Source organism: Corylus avellana, chromosome 8, assembly GCF_965113065.1.
Source record: "Corylus avellana chromosome 8, dhCorAvel1.hap1.2, whole genome shotgun sequence".
NCBI classification, from domain to species: Eukaryota; Viridiplantae; Streptophyta; class Magnoliopsida; order Fagales; family Betulaceae; genus Corylus; species Corylus avellana.
This window is the reverse complement of record NC_142497.1, coordinates 16,181,392-16,197,532: the sequence shown is the minus strand read 5'-3', so window position 1 is coordinate 16,197,532 and position 16,141 is coordinate 16,181,392. Positions and strand designations below refer to the sequence as shown.

General features: G+C 36.6%; 1 protein-coding gene across 1 annotated transcript; it reads left to right on the top strand.

The window, feature by feature from the left end:
• Positions 1-4,899: 4,899 nt before the first annotated feature.
• On the top strand, positions 4,900-15,072 carry LOC132178134 (beta-amyrin synthase). Its single transcript, XM_088518908.1, has 14 exons — positions 4,900-5,067; positions 5,783-5,867; positions 8,916-9,082; positions 9,187-9,378; positions 9,467-9,580; positions 9,844-9,963; positions 10,096-10,218; positions 10,311-10,409; positions 13,485-13,541; positions 13,974-14,164; positions 14,246-14,423; positions 14,551-14,631; positions 14,726-14,809; positions 14,950-15,072. The coding sequence occupies exons 1-14, from the start codon at positions 4,915-4,917 to the stop codon at positions 15,070-15,072; spliced, it is 1,767 nt and encodes a 588-aa protein (XP_088375034.1). The 5' UTR covers positions 4,900-4,914.
• The last annotated feature ends 1,069 nt before the right edge of the window (positions 15,073-16,141 follow it).

The window sequence follows — 16,141 nt, the reverse complement described above, 5'->3', positions numbered from 1 at the left end:
TCTCAAAACCAACCCCAACATTCTTACTTTTTACATTACATCAATCACTTTTTATTACTATTCAAATAAAAAAATCACTACAAAACAAACTTTTGTACTTTTTTATACAAAACATTCTTACTTTTTTCTCTCATATCAATTAAATCTGGTACAGTACTGTTTCACTTCCTTTTCCCATTCCTTTGCCAAACACATCCTAAAAGAAAAAAGCTCTCTTCTTGGGATTAATACTTCTGTGGAGTTACTGCACACTTCACCATAATAGCCGAATGGCTATATATAAGCAAACATGATGGCTTATTTTAAAACATTCTTACTTTTTTCTTTCATATCAATCAAATCTGTTACAATATTGTTTCACTCCCTTTTCCGATTTCTTTGCCAAACACAGCCTAAAAGAAAAAGGCTCTCTTCTTAGGATTACTTCTGTAGAGCTACTGCACATCTCACCATAATAGCGGAATGGCTATATATAAGCAAGCATGATTGCTTATTTTAAAACATTTCGGCTATCCTCCCTATAGCATAGCTCACAACTATAGCATAGCCCACAAGTCTCCCTTCACACGTTTTTGTTTCTTCCTTCATCTAGAAGCCCACATTTTTTACTTTGTTAGCCCACATTTTTTACTTGTTGGCCAAAAATCCATAACAACTCAAAAAATCAATTCACATTTGAATTTGCCAACAAAAAACGTGTCGGTTTCTTTTGTCAAAGCCAACACATATTTTTGAAGTGTGAAATACAAGTCATAGCCAACACTAGCTAGGCTGTACGATCAAGCCAGCATTGGGATCCATGAATCATAATACAAAAACTTAAGTTAATAGGAATAAGGAAATTTAATTACTTAATTATTGGTTAAACACTTCTTTCACGTGTAGGCTCAAGCTTCCTTTTAATAGGTAAAGCCCAATGCGTGAAATATTTAATTTAAATGGGGCGTTAATTGATGGAGTCAAGGTTTGATCTCAGGACCTTTGGCTCTAATATGATGTTAAACTACCATTTATCCGAAAAGCTTAAGTTTATAGGAATAGATAAATTTAATCACTTAATTATTGGTTTAACAGAAGAAATATAAATAAACGAAATAATTAAATTCATTAATTAATAAAATATGCATAAATATATAAAAATGTATCGTACAAATGCAACAGACTAAAAACACAAATGATAATGCAACTAACTAGAAGAGGATTTGATGGTGGTTCAATATAGCAGAAGAGGATTTGACAGTTGTTTCATGCGGCATGGGTGTTGACTCTGAGTCTTTAATGATTATAGATTGTAACTTATGTAAAACATGGGAATTTTTCTTTTTAATTATAAATTTATTTTCACACGGAAGCATGATTCATGAACAATTATTATTCTTTTTAGTAGACAAAGCCAAGATAATGAGATGTTATATATAATAGCTGCAAGCCTGCAAGAAACATAGAAGAAGAGAAGAGAGAAGTGATTGAAAGAAACTGATAAGGAAGAATATGTGGAGGCTTAAGATAGCAGAGGGTGGGAAAGGCCCTTATATCTTCAGCACAAACAATTTTGTTGGGAGGCAGACATGGGAGTTTGACCCTCAGGCTGGTACCCCACAAGAGAGGGCTGAGGTTGAAGAGGCTTGTCAAAATTTCTACAACAACCGGTTTCACGTGAAACCTAGCAGTGATCTCCTATGGCGAATGCAGGTATTCCCATCTTCTCTTTCTATGAACTATGCCAATATCATTTGATCCTCTACACACAAAACAGCAAGCTACTTTCCTGCTCCTGCCGCGTTCACAACAACCTTTCCCACCGCATCAAATTCTGTGTCATGGTTTACTTTCTGTACAATTGCCGGTTTATAAAAACACAAAAGAAAACAAAAGTCACTCCAGTTAGAAAAACGCTTGACCAGAACAAAACTAAATCTTGTGAGTTTTGCTACAGAGCTCAAAACTAAACCAACCAACTATACAAAATCTGATAGGCTACGTGGAGCAAGGCTTTAAATTTGACTCCGTTGACACTTAATCCGGTTTGACGTTGGAAGCCATACAGTTTAAATGATTTTTTTCTTTTAACGCTTAATTAATGGAGCGGAGGCTTGGAGGGGTCATATTGTCCATTTCACTCGGCACAGTCGGATCACTAAATTTTTGAAATGGTCAAAATTCTACTTGAGCATCCAATCCTATCTAAAAGCACTAGCAGCAGCTTTCTAACTTTTTTTTCTAAGTTTAAAGATTCAAACTATATTTTGCTTCCTTATACAAATAAACACCGCAACATATTCTCTTAATTGTTTTCATATATCATTAAAATAATATTTATTTACTTTTACTTTTACTTTTTTTTAAAAAACAAAATATTTTTTTCTCTCTCCCCACACGTCTTCTCTCTGTGTTTTTTTTTTTTTTTTTTTTTTTTTTTTTTCACATCTCTCTGATCTTCTTCTTCTCCGATTTCTCTCTCCCATACTGTATCTCTCCCTATTTTGTGTTGCCCTTTTGTCCTCTGTGTAATCTTCCTTCGAGATCGAGTGCTTTTATTCTATCATCGAACCCACTCTCCAAAATACTCCAAAACCGAAATAAGCCGAAATACCCCGTCGTCGTTTCCATCGACGAACCAGATTCCATCATCGTTTCCATCGTTTCTTTGTTTTCGTTTATTTTCGCCTATTATTTTCGTTTTCTTTGTTCCATCATTTCCATCGTCGTATATTAATTTTCCAGAATTTAGTCTTGAACAATGGCTTGAGTTCAGAGAGAGAGAGCTTTTTAAGGAAACATGGGAAAATGCTTGAACGAAGAAGAAGAAACCATAGGGACGCGTGAAGGAGAGAGGAGAGAGATTTTTTTTTTTTTTTAATAATTTAATAATACATTGGGAAATACTATAGTAACTCAATGGGATAAGTGAAATATAGGACTTTTGATGTGGGAGTGTTTTTATGGCTTTTTTTTTTTTTTTTTCCTCTAAACATAGGGAAGGGAATGCCATATATATAGGACATCTACTGCTAGTACTTTAATAACTTAAATTAATAAAGACTTTTTTCTCTCTCTTGATGACGAATTTTGGTTGACTACCCCTAGGAATGGATTAAGAGAAAGAAGAAGTGCATGGCATGAGATATGTGGCGAAAAATTTTCCGATAGCGACTTATACTTGACTCAATGTTGTCTATTGATTGAAAGATGTTTTGGCTTTTGATCAATAGAGAAATGTTATGGGTACTAAATCTCTTTTATTTTTATTTTTTTTAGAATTAATCATTAGATTTGTGGAGTCTACCATTGATTTATGTGAGATTTACATAAGTCCACAAATTTAACGGTTGATTATAAGAAAATATAGACCAAACATAAAAAAAATATTGATGTCTAGCAATTCTCTAATCTGAATATGCTGAAGGTTAAAAAACCCTCATTTATGAGCCGACACCGGTATTTACACTACCGGGTGGTGTGATACTTGGGACTAAAAAAAAAAAATTTCAATATTTTTTATTTTTTATTTTTAAATCTTAGCGCACCACGAGTATGAGTACTATTCAATCACACTGGTGTAGTGTCTAGCACTCCTCTTCACCAGGGTCGTCTCGGTCTCAATGCATATATATTAGACGTAAAATTTCAAATCCGATCCATAGCTGTTTTGGAGTTTACCAACAAATGTGGATAGGATATATATTAGTTGTAATAATCTATCTATGTGCTGTAAAAATTCTAGATTCTTCATAGGAAAATATATTGTTGTACAATATCTTGGTCTAATATATTACACCTTCGTTTTCTTTACCTTATTTTACTTATTATTTTTCTTAATTTTTTATTATTCTTTTCCAAGACATTTCCTTGAACCAAGGCACATCACTTCCCAAATGTATTATTGGTTATGCGAATGTGCATCATATATTCATATTAAAACCTGACATACGTGTCACTAAATCCTCAGTATAACACATAGCTTAGATCTATAAATGTTGTTTTGACTGTTGGTTTAGGAAATGAAATTGGTCTCCCACTTCTGGTCTTCTGGATACAGATCAGTAATCTAGCAGCTTTAAAATTAATATGTATCAACAGATATCTAATGATATTTATGAAATTGTTTACTCTAATATGCTCTTTTCTTTGTTATAAAATGATTGCAGCTCCTTAAGGAGAAAAACTTCAAACAAACAATTCCCCAGGAAAAAGTTGAGGATGGAGAGGAAATAACGCATGAAAAGGCCACAGCTACATTGAGAAGGGCCGTCCATTTCTTTTCGGCCTTGCAAACCAGTGATGGCCACTGGCCTGCTGAATTTGCTGGTGTATTGTTTTTTCTTCCCCCTTTGGTGAGACTCACAATTATTATTTTTATCAGTGTCATCATTGTGATCGTCACATAATCAAACAGATACTGTTTGGGGATATTTACGTAAAAAAGTACACATCATGTAACCTTCTGTGATACCAGGAAATCGTCAACAACAGAACAGCTTTTTCTAATGATATTTAACACTTAAAAATATTCTCAGATTGACCATATTATGAACAATACCATTGGATCTATGACGACATGCCTGCATTTGACTTGGTTTGGTTTTCATCTTTGATGCAACTACTAATTGTATTCTTTTTAACTCGAAAAAAAAAATGCAGGTAATGTGTTTGTACATTACAGGGCATCTTAATATTGTGTTTCCTGCTGAGTATCAAAAGGAAATCCTTCGATACATGTACTATCATTAGGTGCATATTTTTGGAAGCTTTACATGTTAATTATGCAAATAGATTTTCTTTTGAATTACTTCCCTCCTTTCCTTTTGCGTGTAGGTGTAAGATGTCACGTTTAACAAATATGCTGTAATTTTTGCATATTGTATGTAGAATGAAGATGGTGGGTGGGGATTACACATAGAGGGCCACAGCACCATGTTTTGCACGGCTCTGTGCTACATTTGTATGCGTATACTCGGGGAAGGACCTGATGGTGGTCAAGACAATGCTTGTGCAAGAGCGCGAAAGTGGATCCTTGATCACGGTGGTGTAACACACATACCTTCTTGGGGAAAGACCTGGCTTTCAGTATGTTAAATTGTCACTTATCCTAAAAGCTTAAGTTGATAGGAATAAGTAAATTTAACCATTTAATCAATATTTTAACACTCTTTCTCACATGTGGGCTCAAACTTTCTTTTATTAGGTGATGCCAAACACTTAGAATATTTAATTGAAATGGGACGTGACTTAATGGAGTCAGGGTTATAATTCATTACATATAACTCTCATACTCTATTAAATCACTACTTATTTCAAAAGTTTAATCTAGTGAAAATGTATAAATTTAATAATTTAATCAATACTTTGACACAGTTTGACCATGTTTCATAAATCTAGTCATATGGTTTTCATGTCCAGTTAGGCAATGATTATATATATATATATTTTTTTTTCTCACGTGTAGGCTTAAACTTTCTTTTATTAGGTAATGTCCAACACTTGAAATATTTAATTGAAACGGGGCGTGACTTAATGGAGTCAGGGTTATAATTCATTACCTATGACTCTCATACTATGTTAAATCACCACTTATTTTAAAAGTTTAATATAGTGAGAATATATAAATTTAATAATTTAATCAATACTTTGACACAGTTTGACCATGTTTCATAAATCTAGTCATATGTCTTTCATGTCCAGTTAGGAAATGATTTTATATATATATATGTTCAAATATTCACTATGCATGATGATTCTTTGCTGATAATTAACTCTAGTATGCATTTTCCCTTTGTCGTAGATACTTGGTGTGTTCGAGTGGATTGGAACTAACCCAATGCCTCCGGAATTTTGGATCCTTCCTTCATTTCTTCCCATGCACCCAGGTTTGTACATCTCGTCTTACTAATTCATTATACTTCCTGAAAATACCACTGTACTTTAAATCTTTATTCCATAATGGAATTTTTTGAAAATCATTTAGTCCAATGTTGAAAATTAGATATAATGTTTAATTGAAACATGGTTAGCACTTAGCACTTCTATTTGAAGCCTATGTGATGTAGCGTGACTTAGTGGGCTGGGTGAAGAACATCAATAAGGAACGGATAACTAATTCTAGATCTTGAGTCTATCAATGACCAAAGAATTCTTCTCAAAATATAGTGTCTATCTATGATTTCAAGGAAAAATATGAAGAAAACTTACCTATGAGTAATTCTTATTCAACAAAATCAATAATAAACAACAACCTAAACTGATCAACTAGAGGCTATAAGCATGTATTTATAGCCCCAAGACTCCTAAACCTAATAAAACATGGCATAAATACCTCCCAAGCCCAAAACCTAATAAAATAACGAAATAAAGACTCCTAAAACCCTAACCCTAATAAAATAGCGACATAAAGTTGGTTTAACCTAATTAAAACCCAAAAAATAATATAATGGTCCCCTGTGCGCTCAATCACAGCACGCGGCCGCTTGATCGCAATTCCATAGAGTAGGTGCACTCGATTGTGTGATCGATCGTAGTCACAGGGCGTAACGAGCGCAGGTGCGCTCGATCGCGCTTTAGTGCGCTTAGGCGCACTACCAGAAACCATTATCCGAGCTGCATCATTCTCCCCTGGTTGGAGAGAATTCGTCCTCGAATTTGGCCGGTTCTTTCCACGGTTCTTTGGATGCCCAGTCAATTCATTCCACTCGCCATTCCTTAAGATTAAGACAAGGTAACATCCTACAATAAGTGTGACACTTCTCATCAATGAAGTATCTCAATGTTTGTCATGAAATCCCAACACACCCCTTTGCTCTGTAGACTTGTCTTGCTTTTGTCGTGCTTTGCTCTTCCCACAATCCATGAGAATCTCCAAAGAACTCATAAAGACCCTTTCAATCTTTGACACAAAAGTCTTCTCCACCATATAGATCTCATCACAATTTTAGTTAGAATAATTTGATAAAATAGCATCTATCCCAATGAAATCAACATAGTCAATTGGCTCAACACTAAAATCGAAGACTTTATCTTCGGAGCTCTTATCAGGCACATGATATGTAGAATTGTCGTCAAAAAGTGCAAAACTATCTGAAAGATTTACCTCTTCCAAGGGTTCCTCTTCTTCATGAAAAATTGCGATACTCTCTGAAAAGGTTTACCTCTTCCACTTGTTCCCCCAATTCTTCAAGCTTTTTAGGACTCTTAATGTCGTGCGGATGATTAGGAACATTTGACCCCGACACCAAATCAAGTTGAGGTTGAATGTCTTGCAATGATGGTACCGCTTTCGGTAATTTTGCTCGGACCACGTCGACAAATCTTCCCAACAGCTCCTTTATACCACTCCCTTGATGCTGCTTTCCGTGTCCGTCAACTCCTGCTTGGCTGCAAAGGATTGACCATCCCCTTGTGAAGGTTTTGGCTCCGCCCATGGGCTATGTAGCAACGTCAATCTGGTTTTACCCAATATGAAGCTGTACGTGTTATTTGTTTCATCATGGATAGCAACTTTATCATCTTGCCACAGCTTGCCCAATAATAGGTGATATGTCTCCATGTCGACCACATCACACCATACAATATCTCTATATTTAGCTCCAATGGAAAAGGACACTAAACAACGTCTAGAAACAGTTACCTCGTTTCCTTTTATGAGCCACTCCAATCGATAGGGAGTAGGATGTCTCTTGGTCTCAAGCCCCAACTTGAGAACTGCTTCCTCTGAGACTATATTCTCATGACTCCTTGGATCAATGATAAGCTTAGTCCTCTTGCCTCCAATGGTGTATATAGTTTGAAATGGTCGGCACATACGTTTAATGTATTGGGACACCGAACGACACTTGATCTCCACCCCCTCCTTAGGCACCAACTCCACAATCTTCCTAGGTACTTCTTTTAGTGGAAATTTTCTAATTTTTTATGCCAACATGAACTCTTTGGGTTGCAAACAACGTTGGAATTCCGGTGTATCGAGTTTGAATCTACTCACCTGCTGATTGGCATGAGCTTGCGTAAGGTGCTAATGTCCCTATGTTTGGTGCTCCGTAAAGGAGTTTTTGGATCCATTCCCATTGTGACGACACTAGTCGAATACTTGGGTAGTGAGGTCTTCAATTTGATCCCTCATAGCCTTGAGTCGATCCTCCTTGTATTGCCACCATTCAGCGTTAGATTTGCCTTCCGCCTTCACGAATCATGGTCTTGGTTGGCGACGACAACCGTTCAACCGAACGATTGCCGTTTGCTCTCTACGTGTTGCCTTGGTATGCACGTGCACCTCGTTCATGTCTGCAAAGCGGTTGCTCCTCCCCAGCTTTAATACCAACTGATGCAGCGTGATTTAGTGGGCTGCAGCGAGGAACATCAATAAGGAATGAATAACTAATTCTAGATCTTGAGTCTATCAATGACCTAAGAATTCTTCTCAAAATATAGAGTCTATTTATGATTTCAAGAAAAAATATGAAGAAAACTCACCTATGAGTAATTCTTATTCAACAAAATCAATAATAAACAACAACCTTAACTGATTAACTAGAGGCTATAAGCATGTATTTATAGCCCCAAGACTCCTAAACCTAATAAAACATGACATAAATACCTCTGAAACCCTAAACCTAATAAAATAACGAAATAATGACTCCCAAAACCCTAATCCTAATAAAATAACAACATAAATTTGGTTTAACCTAATTAAAATGCAAAAAATAACATAATGGTTCTGCATGCGCTCGATTGCAACACGCGGGCACTCAATCGCAGTTTCAGAGAGCAGGTGCGCTCGATTGTGTGATCGATCACAGTCACAGGGCTTAACAAGTGTAGGTGCTCTCGATCGCGCTTTAGAGCGCACTACGAGAAACCATTATCCAAGCTGCATCACTATGTTACTAAAGAGGAATATCATTTATCTTTTCCTTAAAATGCAGCTAAAATGTGGTGCTATTGTCGCTTGGTGTACATGCCCATGTCATACTTGTACGGGAAAAGGTTTGTAGGCCCAATCACACCTCTCATTCTTCAATTGAGGGAGGAACTCTACACTCAACCTTACAATGAAGTTAATTGGAAGAAAGTGCGTCATCTATGTGCAAAGGTGAGTTCACCTTAATCATCTCTCCCTTGTTGATACTTGCTCATTGCTACATATGTTTTTCAATATTCTTCCAATGCTTTGATTGTGAAAAACTATTGTTATAGGAGGATCTCTACTATCCCCATCATATTATACAAGATCTGCTCTGGGATAGTCTATACATATTCACTGAGCCTCTACTCACTCGTTGGCCTTTTAACAAGCTAGTCAGAGAGAAGGCTCTTCAAGTAACAATGAAGCACATTCATTATGAAGATGAGAACAGTCGATACATCACCATTGGATGTGTGCAAAAGGTAATGTTATCATACGATAAAGGGAAGCAATGAAGAGCATCTATTTGGGTTATATATCAACACTCCTAAATCCATTTGCATTGAATAGGTGCTATGTATGCTTGCTTGTTGGGTTGAAGATCCAAGTGGGGATTATTTCAAGAAGCATATCGCTAGGATCCCAGATTACATATGGGTCGCTGAAGATGGAATCAAGATGCAGGTCAATATGCATATTCTGTACAAACATTTGCAAAACCTTTTGTCCATCCGTTGAACATTTGAGTTGAACTTTATATTGAACTATGCATGAAGAGATTTCCTAAAATAAATTTCTTTCTACGATAGATTTTGTATATATAACTATTGAAACTTGAGTATAAACCCCAAGCTCTTGTTTTTAAGCTTCAAGTACTCTATAAGTCCTTAATCTTTGCAAGAAAAAGGAAGGGATCACTGGCTTTTATATATGCCATTTGAATACAGGGTTTTGGAAGTCAAATGTGGGATACTGGTTTTGCTATCCAAGCTTTACTTGCTAGTAATCTCACTAATGAAATTGGACCCACACTTGCGAGAGGCCACGACTTCATAAAGAAAACTCAGGTTTGATTTTCAATTCTAAAAGCATCTCTTCACCATCATCATCAAATCTGCCTTTTTGCTTAAAAAAAAAATAAAAACTATCCAATATTCATTCAAACTAGCTATTTCATTTTTCCCTTAAAAATTGTAAAGGTCAAGGACAACCCTTCAGGAGACTTTAAAAGCATGTACCGTCACATTTCTAAAGGATCATGGGCTTTGTCTGATCAAGATCAGGGATTGCAAGTTTCTGATTGCACTGCAGAAGCTTTGAAGGTAATTAACTTTGTTTAAATGTGTCAATGGGGTAAAGTGTTACAGCTTTTCCACAATTAATGTGTTCCTCACCAAATTCTTTTCTATTTTAGTGTTGCACGCTTTTATCCATGATGCCACCAGAAATTGTTGGTCAGAAAATGGAACCCGAGCGATTTTATGATGCTGTAAATGTCATACTTTCTCTACAGGTGAGGATTAACTTTCATTATTGTTAAATCACGGGTCATCCCAAAAGGTTAAGTTGATGGGAAATGGTTGATTATATATATATATATATATATATATATATATATATATATATATATATAAAAGTAAAAGTCAGTTTTATTGAAAGCGTAAAGGCGTCCCAAAGTACACTAGAAGTATACAATAGGATCACCTAACTAGAAAGAAAAAAGCAAACAAAAAAGTCATTGTAACTAATTGGCACCGGGAAGACATACGCCATAGTACTCCAAAGGTATAAAGTATGAAAGCAATAGGATAATAAATCTTCCAAGGAACTTTCCAAATTTTTAAAACACCTATTATTTCTCTCCCTCCATATACACCAAAAAAACAAGTAGGCACCATCTTCCAATCCACAGTGCTCCCCCTCCTTCCCGAAGACCACCAACAGGCGAGCAAATTGGAAACCTGTCTCAGCATCACCCAAGAAAACCCTAACCAACTGAGAAAAGTGCACCACAAAGCATAAGCTGCCTCGCAATGAAGAAGAAGGTTGTCCACCGTCACCTCATCCCTCTTGCACATACAACACCTATTCGTCACAATCACGTGCCGCATCCTTAGGTTGTCTAGGGTTAGAATTTTGCCCAAAGATGCTGACCACACAAAGAAACTCGCCCTCGAAGGAGCTTGTGTGCGCCACACACTCTTCAAAGGGAATCGCCTCCCTTCAGTACATGCCAAGGAAGCAAAAAGAAGTTTGACCTTGAAATGGCCTCTTTTGGAGGAAATCCACCACAACCTATCTTCACAATCGTCTCACTCGGGCAGAGCGCAACACTTAGAAGAAAGAGGCAAAAACATCCACCTACCAATCATGAGCCCCTCTAGAAAAATTAACATTCCATTGATTAGAACCACCCCGCACCTCCAAATGAGCCGCAACTGAGGCGTTCTTCGCACAAGCAATGCTGAACAAACCAGGGAAAGCTGTCTTAAGAGCCGTATCTCCACACCATAGATCATGCCAGAAACGAACCCTAGTTCCTTCCCCCACCTTAAAACGCGTAAGGCCTTGGAAAGTGTCCCACCCTTTCCTTATATTCTTCCATAACCCTACCCCAAAAGTACCTCCAAGCTCCATAGAGCACCACCCTCCCCATAGGCTTCCAAACTTCGCATCCACCACAACCCTCCACCAAGCATCTATTTCCGATCCATAACGCCACAACCATTTTCGTAGAAGGGCGCGATTGAACACCATTAAGTTTCTAATACCCTTCGACCACTTTACCAAGTGGTATTTGAACTCTTCGCCTAGCCCACCTCATAAGAAATTGCGTTGTACCTTCTCAATGAGCTTGACACTAGCCGGAATAGGGAAAATGGACAGAAAATAAGTAGGCAAATTAGCAAGAGTGCTGTTAATAAGTGCGACCCTGCCACCTTTCGACAAATACAACATTTTTCAACCGGTCAACTAACATTCTATCTTTTCGATAACTCCATCCCAAATATGCTTAGCCTTATAAGGGGACCCCAATGGCATACCAAGGTACTTAACTGGCAAAGAGGCAACCCCACACCCTAGAATACCGACTAACATGCCCACTTGCTCCACATTCCCCACTGGAATTAACACTGACTTAGCCAAGTTAACCTTCAAACTGGAGACAGCTTCAAATAGTAAGAATAGACTCCGCAAATAGTGTACTTGAGCGGGCAAAGCATTGCAAAAAATCAAGGTATCATCAGCAAACAGAAGGTGGGAGAGCGTAGTATTACCGATCTTGAATCCATCTAGCAGCCCCCTATTAACCGTTGCCGAAATCATCCTGCTCAAAGCTTCCATCACAAAAACAAACAATAGAGGAGACAGGGGGTCCCCTTGTCTCTGACTCCTGGAACTGCTAAAAAAACCATTAGGAGAACCATTGACCAGAATTGAGAACCGCACCGAAGAAATGCAATGTTCTATCCAAGAACACCAGATCCCCCCAAAACCACAAGTCCTTAGCATATATAACAAGAAATCCCAATTCACATGGTCATAAGCTTTTTCCAAATCCATTTTGTAAATAACCCTTGGCTCCTCAGATCTCAACCGACTATCAAGGCATTCATTAGAAATCAAGATAGGATTTAAAATCTGCCTACCCTTAATAAAAGCACTTTGAGATTGAGATATAATCTTACCCAGAACTACCTTCAATCTATTTGCTAAAACCTTGGCTATGATTTTGTAGATGCCTCCCACAAGGCTAATTGGCTAGAAGTGTTTGAGATTGATAATGCCAGGAACCTTCGGGATAAGTGAAATGAAAGAGGCATTGAGACTCTTCTCGAACAACCCTCCTGCATGAAAATCACTAAACACCTTCATGATATCCCCCCGCACCACCTCCCAGCAAGTTTGGAAGAAAGCCATAGAAAATCCAACAGGACCCAACGCCTTAAAACCATTCATCTTGAACACTACCTTTCTGACCTCATCCTCTTCAAAGTCTCTCTCCAACCAACTAGCCTCCTCTTCCGATATGGAATCAAAGGAAATACCATCTACCATAGGCCTCCAACGGCAATATTGCTCCGTAAAAAGATTTTTATAGAACTCAACTATGTGCTCATTAATCTTAGTCAGGTTTGAAGAAGTAATATTCTATCACTTCTCACATGTATAGGCTCAAACTACTCTTTAATAAGCAAATAAGGGAAAATGTTGATTTTAATGATTTAAGTAATATTTTAATAATTCCCCACGTGTGGGCCCAAAATACCCATTAGTAAGTGATGTCCAACACGTAGAGAATTTAGAACCTTGACTTTGATACCATTTTAAATCACAACTTATTTCAAAAGCTTGAATTAATAGGAAATGATTAATTTTAATAATTTATTCAATATTCTAACAACTAGCATTGTATTTTGAAGTACAAATATTTGGAAACTATCGGCATGAATAGGAAACCCATGCTTCGTTTGGTTTTTCTAAGGATCTAAACTCTCTTGAAGTTTCATTTATCTAGTGCAGTGTTTATTTCTTAAATATTTCATTGCGTTTATATCATTAAGCTCTATTGTATGGTTTAATATAGAGTAAAAATGGCGGTATTGCTGTATGGGAACCAGCTGGAGCCCAAAAATGGTTGGAAGTAAGTACCTGTTAAAGTATTGATTAAGTGATTAAATTTACCTCTTCCTATAAGCTTAAGCTTTTGGGATGAATGGTGATTTAATATGGTATCAAAGCCAAAGGTCATGAGATCGAATCTTAATTCCGTCAAATCACCCCCCATTAAAATTAAATATTTCACGTGTTGGGCTCCACCTATTAAAAGAGAGTTTGAGCCCGCACGTGAGGAGGAGTGTTAAAGTATTGATTAAGTGATTAAATTTACCTCTTCCTATAAGCTTAAGCTTTTAGGATGAATGGTAATTTAATACTTAACATATTAAAGTGTCCTTGAAATATGCTTATGGAATACTTTAAAACTATCTAGTGCTTCTAAATTCACCATTTTTATATCGTATATTAATGGAAATTTTCTCTTTTTTTTTTTTTTTTTTTTTTTTTTTTTCATTAGCTGCTTAATCCCACAGAATTCTTCTCTGACATAGTCGTTGAGCATGAATACCTTGAGTGCACCGCATCAGCAATCCAAGCTTTAGTTTTGTTTAAGAAGTTATACCCGGGGCACCGGAAGGAAGAGGTCGAAGATTTCATAAAAAGTGCTGTGCGATTCATTCAAGACATGCAAATGCCTGATGGTTCCTGGTATGTTCCTCCACTGGTTTCTTAGATATTTTTCTGTTTTTATACCAGAGAAATCTATTGCATGATTAAGCATTTCCACAGGTATGGAAATTGGGGAATTTGCTTCATATACGGTACATGGTTTGGACTTGGAGGATTGGCTGCAGCTGGCAAGACTTACAACAATTGTCCAGTTATGCGCAGAGCTGTTGATTTTCTACTAAGAGCACAAAGAGATGATGGTGGTTGGGGAGAGAGCTATCTCTCATGCCCAACCAAGGTAATGTTTTAACACGTATAATTCTTATTTGTTTTTAAGAATCTTTAATAACATGTTTTGTCTTTCTAAGATTTGGTAGATGCTAGATAATAAAACTATAAAGTACTCTTTGTGCTTGATTATATAGGAATATGTACCTCTTGAAGGAAACCGATCAAATTTGGTACAAACTGCATGGGCAATGATGGGTCTCATTCATGCTGGACAGGTGTCTTGATTGTTTAATTATATTATATATGCTGTAATTATTGTCATATGCTTTGATCCTGCATATTCTGATGTTAAAATTGTATATGCAATAGGCTGAAAGAGACCCAACGCCTCTTCATCGTGCAGCAAGGCTGATAATTAATTCTCAACTGGAAGATGGCGATTTTCCTCAACAGGTACCTCTCTTTAGAAAATGCATTTAATTCAGAAAGAATAGGGAGCAAAGAAAAATAATCAACCTAACTTTAATTTGAAGTATATTATGTTTGAATTTTACATCCAAAGGTTTCTAACCATTCATCACTCCTTCATACAGGAAATCCTTGGCGTCTACTTGAGGAATTGTATGGTACACTATGGAGCATACAGAGAAATTCACCCATTGTGGGCTCTTGCAGAATACTGCAAGCGTGTCCCATTGCCATCCAAAAAAAATTGAGTCAGCTAGTGAACTATATATATAGCTCAACCAGCCAATTATTAATTCTCCTACTTTCTCTTTAGCAGCTGTTGATGTGTGTAATAAGTGTCTAAACACAAAGCCACCAAAGATAGATGGGATTAAGGAATATCATACAATGTTGTACCTGCATGTGAATAATATCTAAGAAATTACCTAATTATATTAAAGTGTGATCCATATGCACATGTATTTATTGTGATTTATAAGTACGAGTGTTCGGTAATTTATTCCAAATTAATAAGAAATGATGTAGTTCTACAACACATAATCTTCTCTCTCCAATTTCCAACGTACATCCATTTCAAGTTTGAGCAGCTAATTAAAGTCATTATTCTTAACTTCCACTCCAGATTTTCAAATTCATTCCAAGTACCACCCTACACATAATTTGAACCCCAAATTATCAAAATCCATTAAGAGTTCAAGCCTTCCAAAAATTTAGTGGACGAGTTAATTTTTCTTCATTTGGGACGTGAGGAAACAAAACTATCCAATCATTTGAACCTAATATTAGCGCTAAGCTAAGGGAAATTTCTTGAAGTTTTCAAATCCAAAACAGAATAAAACATATGCAATACAAAATGTAATCTTCTTTCCCTCTCCTCAATATTCTAAGATACCAAACACATTATGAACATGCGTGTGATAAATGTGTGTTTTAAGTGGTTGGCCAAAATTACTTTTGTCTTTATGCCACATCATAATTTCTTTTCTTTTTTCTTTTTTCTTTTTTCTTTTTTTTAAAAAAAGCACCATCTAGAAAACATTAACCATATTATTGTTTTAAGTGGATTTGATAGAGGTTCAATATGGCACATGCATGATGGATTCAAAGAAAGAGTGAGGGATGGTTGAGATGGTGTCTTTGATGATGGGGTGATCCCAATAATATTCTTGAGTGATATTTGGATGTTGAAAGGGCAAGGATGACCACTAGGGAGTTTCCTTCCAAAATAAAAGCCTTGAACCGAGAAAGAGAGCTAGTTGACCAGCTTTCGGCATAAAAGATTACAAGTTAAAGCATATAAACTGCATGTGGGGTTCG